Source organism: Xiphophorus maculatus, chromosome 8 (genome assembly GCF_002775205.1).
Source record: "Xiphophorus maculatus strain JP 163 A chromosome 8, X_maculatus-5.0-male, whole genome shotgun sequence".
NCBI lineage: Eukaryota > Metazoa > Chordata > Actinopteri > Cyprinodontiformes > Poeciliidae > Xiphophorus > Xiphophorus maculatus.
The window spans coordinates 20,101,697-20,114,788 of NC_036450.1; the positions used below are offsets into that span (position 1 = coordinate 20,101,697).

Here is a 13,092-nt window from a genome sequence, read left to right on the forward strand (position 1 = left end):
TATGATATATTGACATTTTATTGTAAACCCTCCCCCCCAAAAAAAACTTATGGTAAATTACTGGTCTCTGTTCCTACCAGAATTTTACCATACAAATTATAGTACAACAACCAAGGAAGTGTAACCTGTCAAGCATTTCTATACAGAAAGTTATAAAGAAAATAATTTCTAATTAAACAAAAATACAGATTACGAGTAATCCACTTAAAGAAACAATTTCTATTTAAAAAGTCAAGTTAAAAAAAGAACTGATTCTATTTTATGTCCAGTTTCCTCACGGTATTACTGAGATCTGGAAAACAAAAACAAAACAAACAGTATGTGTCCACATAAGAGATAACATATTGTAGAAGACAAAATGGTGATAAAAGGATTCTTGTTCTGGGTTGAGAGTCACAAGTCGCTGAGATCAGACGTTGCTCAGGATGGTTGTAGTCTTCCCAGTCACAGGTTGAAATTGAGACTCGCATGTTGTCAATCGGGTGTTTCCTCTCTGCTGGAAAACAAAAAGAAAAAGTTAGAAAGATGCACTACATGAACATCTTATTCGCTTAAATGTTTGTTTCACCTTTGTTGACTTGCATATGGACACAGGTACTTCAACCAGGTGGTGTGATCATTTCTGACTGAAAATTCAGTAGTTAAACCTTTGTTTGTTGTCAACAGGTGTGATCCTCTGGTCTGCAACCAGACAAAATACACAAACAAAAAACAAATAAAAACAAATATAACTGTTTTAGGCAATTTATGAAATAGATACTCACCATTTATCTGAGTCTCATGAAGGCCAATAGGTTGTCTTCAACCATTTATGTAAGTTACATTTCCTGCAAGCTAGCAGAAACAAAGCTGTAAATGTGAACACTTTTCATACAGGCAAACAAATTGATACAGCTGAGACAATTTATGCTAGGTTAGTTTTTCTCAGTCACTTTTGGTGCATTTCTCGAGTCATTGTTGGCATTTACAAAACAGTAAGCGCATTTCTCAAAACAATTTGTAGAAACAGGAAAAATAGCATTTGTTTGCTTTCAAAATCCTTAGTTCAGCTCTTAAAATCCTGTCTGTTAACATATCAGTGACTCAAAATAATAAGTTATAGTCTCTCTATGTACAGATAAGACAGTCAAATCGATTAGTCATGAGAAGAGACTACAAAAGGATCATTTACGCCAGTGTTTCTCAACCCTGGTCCTCAACGCCCCCCTGCTCTGCATGTTTTAGATGTGCCTCTACTCCAGAACAGCTGATTCAAATGATTGGATGACAATCAAGTACTGCAGAAGCTTGTTAATCATCCAGAGATACAATTCAGGTGTGTGGCAGAAGGGAAATACCTAAACCTGCAGGACAGGGTGACGCTGAAGACCAGGATTGAGAAACACTGATTTACGCTTTTGCTATAATTTATTCATGGACCATGCCATGGTGATTCAGAAAGAAAAAGACAGAAATGCAGAGAAGAAAAAAAGTAGAAAAGGAGCCACAGGACAATCTCCTCAAGGAAAACTGTACAGTGCTGTAGAAATTACATTACATTTTAATTTCCATAGTCACTTTGTTCCTTAACTCCACTGAGGAATCTTTTTTCCTCAGTGGGGTTAAGGAATGAACAGTAGGGTGGGAGGACCTCCATCAGCATCATGTTGTGGGTCTCAGCCATGTCCTGATGTTGGACTGATGGAAACTGGCAGATGTCCTCAGCCTCTTCTGACTCTTCTTCTGCTTTCCTCCCAACTATTTCCTCCTCAGCCTCACTCCTCTTCTTCTCTCTGGCTGTTCACTCTGCCCAGATACTTGTTCATCAGTTCTCAGACATGTAACATTGTGTTGTGTTCTGACTATATAGAGCATAATGTTGCCAACTGATGGTTCACAAGATGCACCTCCAATCTGTTTCAGAAAACTGGTTGATCGTTGGTTGAGCTAATGGTTCATACACTGACCTGTTAGAGAAACTCAGGACTCACTTGGGAGCAATTTACCAATTCAGGACAGATTTAGAAAATAATAGAATATAAATTAATTAATATATGATTCACATTATGACAACTTTAAGACTTATGCATGTTAAGACTTACACAATGAACTGATGCTATTTTGGAAGTTGAGAATTCAACACAGACACGTTGTTGTCCTGTTGTCCTCATTTTCTGTATACACCCTTTATCCTCCGGGTCAAAATGACCCGTCTTCAATAAACCCCCAATATAAGCAGCTTAATTGAATTTTAAACACCAAATTCTATCTTGTATATTGTCACTCACCACAAAATGTGTGAATACTTGACTTTTCCCTCTCCACTTGAATTTCTATAGCTTAAGAAAAACAATGTGCAAAATGAGTTTCGAATGCATTTTTATTCATCACAGTGACTAATTTTCTTTTACTTTTCTCCAGTGAACAAGAGGATGTACAATACAAAAATATGAAAAATAACATAACCCATTCAACTAATTGGCACATGTAGGGCAGTATGCAAGTGCACAGCCTTTGCAGATATATTTCTTACACCTGCAGCACACAGTATGTGTTTTACAGTCTGAGGGCAGAACTGACATCTCTTCCTCTTACTTGGCTTAGCTGAGGAAGTGGCTGTGGTAGATGGATCCTCAGGTTGATCAGGAGCTGCTGCACTCTGAATAGCTTTCACAACTGCTGCTGAGGCTTCTGTGTGGGGGACATGCTTCCTTCTTTCAATGAGTGGAGTTACAAGTGCCTTTCCTAGCTGCTCCAGGAACACCCTCTTCTTGTTGTGCTTATGAGACATCCAGGTTGGGTTGATCTCTATCCAAATCACAAAGGCATTGTAGGAGGACACATCAATGATGTTGTGGAAGATGACCAGGGGCCAGCGGGCAGTCATTCTTCTGCAGCTATATGCTCCAATCACCTTATCTAGGTTGTCCACACCTCCTTTGTTTCGGTTTTATTCCAGGATGATGATTGGCTTCCTGTCCTCACGGTCACTAATGTCGCCGTCTTTGTGCAGTGTGCTCAGAAGAACTACATTCTTGTTTTTCTTTGGGAGGTAGGAAACTAGAGTGGTGGTGGGTGTGAAGGCAAACTTTGAGGAGAAGACCTCTCTCTCCTTTGACCCAAGCAGTGCAGGTGGGAGCTCAGGCTTGTTCTTTTGAACTGTACCAACCATGGTGATCTTCCTCTTCAGGAGCTGCTGTCCGAGTTCATAAGAGTTGAAGAAATTGTCACATGTCACATTGTGACCCCTCAGTCCCTCTGTCACATCAAGCACAACTCGCAACCCCTGGTTCTTCTCTGGGCATCCACTGGTTGACTTCCCAGTATAGACTTGCATTTTCCAAGCATAGCTTGATTCAGAAGCCACCCATGACTTGATCCCATATTTTGCTGGCTTGCTGGGCATATACTGCCGGAAAGGACAACAACCTTTGGACAAAAGACATTAGCATCAGTGATTAGTATCAGTGTCACAGAAAACAGTCAAAGAAATCAATAGTGAAAATCACTTTTATTACAAATATGAAAACAGATTACCTCTAAATGGAACCAGTTGCTCATCCACTGTTACATCAGGCTCTGGATTGTAGAGGTAGGGCAACCGCTCCACCCACTTGTCCCATACCTCTCTTATGGCTGCAAGTTTGTCTGTCATACGTCTTGCTGGTCTTGATTCACGGTCATCAAATCGCATCAGTCTTGAGTAGGTGTGAAAGAGTTTGACTGGCATTGTGGCTCGGAAAATTGGCCTTCCACTCTCTGCTCACTTCTGCTACTGATTGATCTGAGACACAACTAAAACTTTGTAACATTTTATGGTTTGTAAATAACTCTGTGACCTTGATTTCAACTCCATTTGCCTCACGGGTCATTTTGACCTGAAGACCATCTTTGTACCTTTTTTTGTACAGCTTACATGGAAATGAGAATAAAAGCAACACTGAACTTTTTCTATTGTCTGGGCCAATCTAGGAAAAGTCTTAAAATCTCAAGTTAAAAAAATTACATTTAGGGGATTGTTTGGGGGGGGGGGGGGTTTAACACAGTGGCGGGTCATTTTGACCCGAGGACAACAGGAGGGTTAACATATTTTGATCAAGACGATAAAAGCAAATTACAATTATAAAAGCATAGAAGTGTACATAACCAGCTACATGATGTACAAAAGCAAAACTTGCAAAACTAATTTTTTTGATGTGCAGAAGTGACACAGTAATTTGAAGATTGAACAGGTAGTTTTAAGAATTTCAATTCTGTTCTGAGAGATGCACCCAAACTGAGAAAAGCTGTAAAATATTAATATTTAAATTCTCTTATCTTCAAATCCTTCAACTGTCATGGACCCAGTGACTTTAGTGCAAGTATTTTGGGTGTGAGAGTCAAGAGGTCAAAGGAAAATATTAAATAATATCTCTGATGCCAAGCTTTATACTTCTAAGTATTACCAAAGTATTGAAACAAAAGCTAACATGTTCTTCAGAGATTTAACTTGCATGCATGAACATTTCACACTCAAAGTAATTCAAATTAATTATTGAACCAAACTTGGAAAAAGTTGCTTCTGCCATTAACAATAACTTTAAGCACATGTAGTCTGAAGTAGACCAGAAATATAATCTATGCAGCCGTTCCTACAGAAACATTAATGGAAGTGTTGCATCTGTGAAGATTAAATGTTCCATATAGTAAAAATATCTAGCTGCAGTGCATGTACATAAACAGCATGGCTCAGAAACTACACATTTCTTTGTCAGTTGGTTAAAGTTAGCTAACTTCAGTTGAAACCGTGAAAGGGACTCACCTGTGATGTGTTGCCCTTCTCCTCCTGAACGTGCAAAAATAGCAGAAATTTGATTTCAAAGACAGTAGCAGCATCTTGACAAGGACCAGGCCTACTGGGCTCTCAGCACCCTAGTTAGCAACCTTAGTTAGCACAGTGACTTTACTGTGTTGAGTTCAGGACACCACTACAGGAACAGAGTTAAAAGAATCTTGCTGCTGATGCTGAAGGATCAAGCAGCAATGCAAACTAGATAATTATTTGTTTACATGACAAATAACAGTCTCCATTTACTGTAAACCCTACTATTTATCACAATTACAAAATGAAAAACTCTCTAGACCAGGGGTCCCCAAACTACGGCCTGCGTCATTTGGTCTGGCAATGCCGGATCTGGCCCGCCTCCTCATACCAGAGAGCATTCAGTGTATTTTTTCATATATTGTATTTTCTGGTTTGTGGATTTCTCTTCAACCACCAGGGGGCTCTTGAGCAGATGTTAAACTAACTTTCCCTCAAATATATACTAGTCAGTCCCAGTCACCGTTTCACTCACGGTTTTTTCCATTTCCATTCTGGGTAAAAATCTATCTAAAAGCGACCGCGAATGTGTCGTAGTCAGCAACCCCCCCCCCCCCTCGTCGACAGTTCAAGACAACCCCCCCCCCCCCCCCGCCGACAATAAGTTTCTAAGGTATCTTTCTCCAAAAACTAAGACCGGCCCCCGAGCAGAGAAAGGAACAGCTATGTGGCCCTCGCAGGAAAAAGTTTGGGACCCCTGCTCTAGACTATTCTCTACTAATAGCACAATATTTAAAACCAAGTGTGGGATTTGTGAAACTTCAATGATGGGTGACTTTACAACTTGTATGATTTTGGATAACACTAGAATTGTTCTTTATTGAAGTTTCACAAATCAGATAAAGGTTTTACAAATCCCACACTTGGTTTTAAATATTCTGATATGAGTTGAGAATAATCTAGTCCAGATTTGAAGAGTCTAGGTGTTGTAGTTTTTTAGCTAGAGTAAATTAAAGATGCTGATTGCAGTGAAAAATTAGGTGGAATTGCCCTTTAGCCATTTCCCAAATTGGAAGCAGCAATTGGAAACCAACTTCAGCTTCATTCAAGCAAGAGGGGCTAACATACAGTTCTCTTAATGTTAATGATCAAATGCTCTCATAAATGATGGTGGCGTTGGCTGTAGGAGTTTGCTTTGCAATCGGTGGATCGCCAGATCGATGCCTGGTCTACTGCTGAGATTTCAGTTTGGTGTATTAAAGGCATTATTAAAAAAGAAACCAAAATATCACACCAGCATTCTGTTCTTTGTAAAAAATTATTTTGCAGTCTTGTTTACGCTTTTACATTGTAGATCTAAACATCAGCAAAATTTGTAATTTTGGCTGATTGCTACTGTTAAGTTTAGGGTAATTAACTGCTGGCAATATTACAATTTTTTAAGAACTTTACAATTACTTATATTTTTACACTATATTTCTGTATTTTCTACATTCGTGACTGTCACAATTATTTAGGATATATGTTTATTCAGTTATGATAATGCCATGTATTTTCTACGGCAGTATAATGCTGTGAATATTCTGGTCAGTAACTGCTGGCATTTTACAATTTTTTACCGTAAATTTACTGACTTACAGTGCAATTTTGTATGGGTTTCAATGATTGTCATATTTATTGATAGCCAAAAGAATCATTAGTTGCAGTCCTGGCTGAGATATTAATGGAGCATCTAAATTAAATGAATCTACAATTTTAAAATAAATAATACAAGTCACTCTTCTCTCATTTTACTGAACTAAAGGAACAGCCTCTCACAATGATGGAAACAAAAGTAGCTGTTGTCTTGAACTTGTCTACATATTCAGGCATTTATAATTACCGCAAAACATACAGCAAGCCTGTTAAAATAAATTCAATAGATCCTAAAACTAAGAAATATGAAAACTAAATGTAAATTCTATCCATCCAGATTGCAAACCATATTCTTGCAGTGAAATTTGTATTCTGCTCTATAAGTGGTGTGTAAGAAATCAGAATTTACATTTCTGCTGGACTATTATGTCCATTTTAATATGTCCCTCTCCATTCATGATCTGCGATTTCAGAGATTAGGGTAAGGACCCTTGGGTTCACTGACACGTTCTTCTTATTCTTCTTGGTTTCAACTTTTGTCCCCCGGTCTGGATTGATGTTTAGGAAGCACCTATTCAATACATGAAAATCAACCACTGTAATGAAATATGACTTCATCTAAATGAGGGAAGGAAAACAAAAGAATATTACCTCTGAATGAAATCAAGTGTGGAGGCCAGATGAGTCGGATAATGAATGTTGAAGCAAAAGTAACTTGCTAACATTAGACATATAGCGGATGTGAAGGTTGGTATTTGGTCATTCACAACATTGCCGTCAATGCCAAGCATAAAATTCTTGGAAGTATAACAGGAGGTTCCTGACAAAAAATATTCCAGAAAACAATTAGTCTTATACAAACTTTAACCAGTGTAATATTTCTTTCTTAAAATTACTCAGTGAATATTCATATTTACTTACCACATACAATCAAGCATGGTGTGACAGGCAAGTTGTCCACTTTTACTTCTCCTGCTAGGCATGTCTCATCTACATAGTGGAAGAGGGTTTCCTCTTTGTCATTGAAATGAGACAGAAGGAGGAGGACAAGATCTTTCAACTCTTTAGAGCAGCCCTGGACCTGTCCTCTCAGAATATCCAGGTTTCGGACAGTTTGAAGAACTCGTTTAATTTTGTGGGCCGAGACAGTCCTTAAGTAGTCCAGAAGTCTTTTACCCTTTTTTTCGAGATTTTTATGGAAAGTCTCTAGTAGATTTACTCCAGTAAGCTCCTGGAAGTGGATCGTCATACCAATTTCCTGAAACAGGAAGGGCCACTCCTTCACCATAATTTGTAGGTCTTTTCCCTGGTTTATTTCTTTCCTTTGAGTGTAGTAGGTTCTCTGCATAAGATCTCTTATCTCGTCCGAATTTAAGTTATTTTCTTCACTTAGCATTTTCAATTTGACTTTTTTCTCTTTCTGTGTCTCTGCTGTCTCCTGGATTGGCATGACTTCCATGTCCCACTTTATACAACCGTAAATGTCCTGAACAGCTGCATTTTGCTCTGGTGGGACTGTGCCATCTTCATCTAACATGTTTTTACGCTTCCTTATTTTTGGTTTTGAAACCCGTCTCAAATTTTCTATACGATTTTGTAGTTGCTTGACGAGTGAATAATACCCTGGGCCCACTATATCACCTTCAATAATATCTTGGAGTGAAAGTGGATATTTTGCTATCAATTTTTTCGCCACTTCTGTGGTTTCTTGCTTGCGAGGAGAAGCACACACCTCCATCATTGAAGCAACAACAATCCGAATCATTTCTCTTCGAAGGTGGGGTTTCGGCCTTGCCTCATTCTCAAAACACTCAATCAAGTTCTCTGGAAACCTGTTCCAAGGAATTTGAAAAGTGTCAACCCAATCTACTGGCGTGGAATGTATAGAAAATGAAGAGGCAGACGATGTGCTGGTTGTAGAAGGAGATGACAACGACAGAGATGGCTCACTGGAAATTCCACTGGTCTGTGCTATATGATAAAAGGTATATAGTAATGAACAAAAGGTAAAGATAGGCTGCTATATCTCTGTAATAATGTACCTACTGGTTTGTTTCGAAGCTTTCAGTAACTTCCTTGCTTGAATTGGTGTTAGTACAGATCTCAGATCATTTTCATTAATATACTGAAAATCTTCATTGGTCTCCACCCCCAAAGATTCTAGTGTGTCCTCCAAAGTCTGTAGAGTTGAGACTGGGAGATCTGCCAACCCCTCATAAATAACCCTGCGTGTGAGGCTTCGGGAGTCATCATCCATATCTGAGAACAAAACAGTTAAAGAACTCCAGTTAACACAAAAATAACAACCTAAGACTTCTTCCAAAACATCATTAGTATGGCGGTGTCCAAACCTTCTGTCCTAAGGTGCAAAATATTGAAGTTGAAAGAAGTGAAGGGCCAAAGAAAAAAAGTGATAGAAAAAAAGAGGCTAAAAAGAAAAACTAATCAGTTTTTCTTACTCAACTGAGAAAAAGTGATCCACTATGGACATTTTAAAGGTCTCCAAAATTGAATAAATTCATTCAAAGTAAATCTGGGTGCAGCAGGGCTTGCTGGATACATGTGGTCCTCACAAGAGAATGCAAAAAGTTTTGATACTTTAAACTTTTAAATGTGTAGGCAATGTTTTGTGGTAATAGTTAATGTTTTCTGCATTCATTTTGCCTTAATTAAAACTAAAGACTCCATCAGTCATGCTGGATTAGTAAAACTGTTTCATTAGGGGATTATCGTCATTGGCAAAAGATAAAAGAAAAGAAAAACAGTCAAAAGGCTGCAAATGGGTCCTGGACTTAACTTTTCAAAACCCCGGTTTAATGTGACAGCACACTGTGTTTCAGTGGAACCATTTTGTTTCCATTCTTTATGTAAGATGGTAATGGATAGAAATCTATCAAGTCACAGATGTTTAGACACTGCATCTTGTCATCATCTTTCCTAACAGAGTACATGTGATACTCGGGAAGGAATTCTGCTATATACACCGAGACCAGAACATGGACAGTTTCATTATTTATCAATATAAGCTGTAGTTCACCAAACTCCACTGCCTCCATGCTCCCTGTTACAAGAAATTGGCCTTTTTTGTAAGACGTTCCCTTGTAGAGTATTTCAAATGAGACATTTGTGTTGGTCTCAGTGAAGTCAAACTGCCTAACTGCATCTTGAATTGATTTACTGTATAATGTTGAGTAAAAAGGAGAACCAGACTTAATCTGTAAGATAGTCTGACCGCTTTGGCCTGCTGAAACATAAGCCTGCAACATCTGATGTCTTTCAGAGAGGGTGAGGCAGAGATTTTTGAAATTCTTCAAATGTCTAGCACACCTCTTGAAATAACTGTGCTTACTTTCAAAACGCATTGTCCATAGTCTAATCAAGGGTCCAAATTTTATAATCAGAGCTGGATAGTGGCGTAAATAATGGTGCTTTGGTTTTAGATTACATTGTGGGAAAAGCGCTTTTCTTGTCTCCAAATACTCTTGAATAACAACGTCAAGATATGCAATCTGAGCCAAAGAAATTTTCTGAGCACATATCAACTCTACAGTATCTTTCAGCTGGAGAGTCAACTGCCACACATCATCTGCTGTATCTTGTACTTTGTCGCCAATAATGAGGGGCAACAGCCTTAGAAGGTTCCAGTTCTGCGTAGCCTGTCCTGAGAGCTTTGCTGCGTTATAAGTGACTTCACACGGCTTCGAGGAGGCATCAGAGTCACAATATTTGAACTGTTTAATGCGCCTGTTCAAAGTGGAGTAAGTGAACCATCCCTTTTTCTTAATTAAATATTTCAGGTACAATGCCAGGTCATAAGATACAATTCCCTCAAAGAGGTCATGACCTAGACAAGGAGGTAAACCTGGAAGACAGACATGAAAGTATTTCAAAGAATTAAATATTGACCTGAACTTTACACCTTCTACGTCCGGTTCCTCAGCTGTCTGGAGTTCATCAAGAGCAGAGTTGTACCTCTCAATAGTGCGGAGTGGTCCACACACATTTGGGTCCTCACCCTGAAATTCTGATCGGGTTATTAAGCAGTATCTGCAGAAATGCTGTGTGCGACTGAAATTTTCAGAGAACCCACCAATGCAATGTGAGCCTAGATTATCTCCAGCAATGCAAAATACAGTTCCTTTAACTACCGTTTCATCAACCATTACAATCCCATTTTCCTCCAACAGCCTCAGGTCTTCTAGTAACTCAGAAAGAACTTTAGAATGCCCAAATTCCTTGAAATCTTTTTCCTTGCACAATAAAACCAGTGACATGTGGTCTGTGTCAGACCGTACATGAAGTGGCAAGTTGGCAACAGACACATACACGGCTAATATCTTATGTCTCGTCTTTGCTGAGCCTAAAGGATTAACCACTTCAAATGCATCTTGGTACAGTATTAGCTTGAGACATGATGGATTCTCCACAAAAAAGTTGTTGAATTTGTATATCTGACCATCATTAATGTCACTTAAAATGTCTGAAGGAGACTCAGACGTGTGCTGCCTTGATTTCTTCCACAGATCAGACTCCAACAAACATTTCAAAGTCTTCCTCAGAGGAACATAGTAGGCAAACCTATCTGTTCTGTTTTCATCTCTTCCTAAAAATATTTTCTTAGGCTCAACATAGTTGAAGTTTTTTTTGAAGGTTTGCACTCTTGAGTGTGCTGTCCTCATCGGCCCAGTATGGCATATAGAGAATAGATCAGATCCCTTGACAGACTCACAAATGTTGGTGATGTCTTCATCTGATAATGGTGTCTCATTTTTTAGCAGTGACCAAAGTTTGCTCAAACAGTATGTCTGGCCCAACTCGTGTATATTTTGTATCTCCTCAACAATATTCTGGATGGTTGAAGCTGGTAATAGAAACTGCCCTTGCAATTTCAAGTAAAATAGAGAGACATTTCTAAAAAAAAGATCACTGAAATCCTCAGTAATATCATTATCACTTTCATTTGGAGCTGTCTGTAAAATAATCCCATTTCCTTGCGACTCGATGTTATCTGGATCATTGTGAACAGATAATGACTGAGAACCAGAACATTTGTATGAGTCATGGATATTATCTGCAAGATCTCTGTGTTTCCGGGAAATGTGGGCAGTAAACGAGGACTTCACATGAAAAACTTTTTTGCATCCTCTGAAAGGACAATTCACAACACGCCCTTCCACAATATGATGCTTCAAGTGAGCTATTAGAGCCTTAGTAGTTTGACACTGGTGGTCACACAATGCCAACGAGCATTTAAAGTCGGTAACAACCGTTCCGACGCTACTAGGACCAGAGGTGTTGTGTTTCCGATAAAAATGAGCCTTCAACGCTTCATAACGCAAGAACGTGTCTTTGCAACCAGCAGCAGCGCATTTAAATAAACATCGCGGCTCATTTCGATGTAGCTTACAATGAAGTAAATAAAGTCTTAATGTTTTAGCCAAATTGCCACAGAAATTGCAAGTAAACATTTCCTTTGTAGATTAGTAAATTAGGGTTTAATCGGAGCAGGTCCTTACCTGGAAACGGCACGGGGCAGAACCTGAGAGGTGTCTTATTCCCTTTGAGTACGACAGAGAGCAGCGGTTTTCTGCTCCGGAAGTGGCAGAAACGTGATTTATCTCTTATATATTTATTTATTTAATAGGTTATTTCAATATGCTGTGCTATTTTAACTTTTAATAATATGTATTTCATTTCGTAATAAAAATAAAATGAAATATATTTTAATTATTTTTTTCAGCACTGTTAACTTGCGTTTGGAACATGCGCACTTCACAAAAGACCCCGTTTAAGAAAGTGGGAGGGGTGGAAATTCTAAGGAAGTTAATAAGGGTAAACACAGTTGCGCAACCACACATTTTTCAGGTGGACGCGAAAACATAAATCGGCGCCCCACCCCCGTCAGAGGAAGGAGCGCTGTCTTGGGGGGCGGGGTGAAGGAGCGATGCTCACTCGCTCAACCCCCCCAGCCCCGAGGCAACGATACGTTCTCATTGTATGAAGAGGGTTACAATTAGATGTTTTGGAATTCTCGGGCTATTATATTTTCAAATCTTATTGTTTTTCACCAGTTTTTTTTCCGTTTTATCTATAATTTCAGCCCTCACACCAGTCATTAATACAAGGACATTTGTGCTGCACTTCACTTTAATGCCAACAGGATCCTGTCAGGTGCTAATGTACAGGAGATGTGCCAAGTAGTTGGATCTGAATCTTTCACTCGAGTTGAAGGAAAATAGCACACTGGTGCTTGTCTGCACTTCTCCTTCAGAATACCTGGGTTCGATCGTCGGCACGTGGTCAAGATTAAATCTCTTCTGTTTTTGTCCTATGTTCTTGGTATTAAAGACAACTACGTCCTTATGTAAATTATATTCCGGACCTTTTTAGACAAGAGACCTCCCACCGTCAGACTGCATCATAACTAAACCGCAGTTAACATATCAAGCAACTTGGGTAATCGATTGCAACCGCTGTCCCGCTTGTGCTTAAATACTCAACAGAAAATGGAGAACTCTGTGTTTATGTAAGGATTGACGGTACATGTAAATTCTGTTAGTGGTGTAATATTTACGCACGATTTGATTGTTTTGAACGACACATTTTCATGGACACTAGGACTCAAGTCTCAGTGAGTGTAATGCTCTTCACACACTGTAGCTGCTATTATTCTATTT

General features: G+C 38.9%; 2 protein-coding genes and 1 long non-coding RNA gene across 3 annotated transcripts; all 3 read right to left on the bottom strand.

Moving 5' to 3' along the window:
• Positions 1-313: 313 nt before the first annotated feature.
• LOC111609573 lies at positions 314-912 on the bottom strand. The gene is made up of 3 exons (XR_002753186.1): positions 765-912; positions 569-681; positions 314-496 (listed from the first exon to the last, which is right to left on the bottom strand). It is a non-coding gene; the product is annotated as an uncharacterized LOC111609573 (long non-coding RNA).
• Positions 913-2,367: 1,455 nt separating this feature from the next.
• LOC111609572 (piggyBac transposable element-derived protein 3-like) lies at positions 2,368-3,851 on the bottom strand. Its single transcript, XM_023338714.1, has 2 exons — positions 3,517-3,851; positions 2,368-3,408 (listed from the first exon to the last, which is right to left on the bottom strand). The coding sequence occupies exons 1-2, from the start codon at positions 3,707-3,709 to the stop codon at positions 2,930-2,932; spliced, it is 672 nt and encodes a 223-aa protein (XP_023194482.1). The 5' UTR covers positions 3,710-3,851; the 3' UTR covers positions 2,368-2,929.
• Positions 3,852-6,087: 2,236 nt separating this feature from the next.
• On the bottom strand, positions 6,088-12,002 carry LOC111609571. Its single transcript, XM_023338713.1, has 5 exons — positions 11,932-12,002; positions 8,462-8,674; positions 7,337-8,386; positions 7,067-7,235; positions 6,088-6,986 (listed from the first exon to the last, which is right to left on the bottom strand). Exons 2-5 carry the CDS (start codon positions 8,670-8,672, stop codon positions 6,851-6,853), a joined length of 1,566 nt encoding a protein of 521 aa, XP_023194481.1. The 5' UTR covers positions 8,673-8,674; positions 11,932-12,002; the 3' UTR covers positions 6,088-6,850.
• Positions 12,003-13,092: the final 1,090 nt, after the last annotated feature.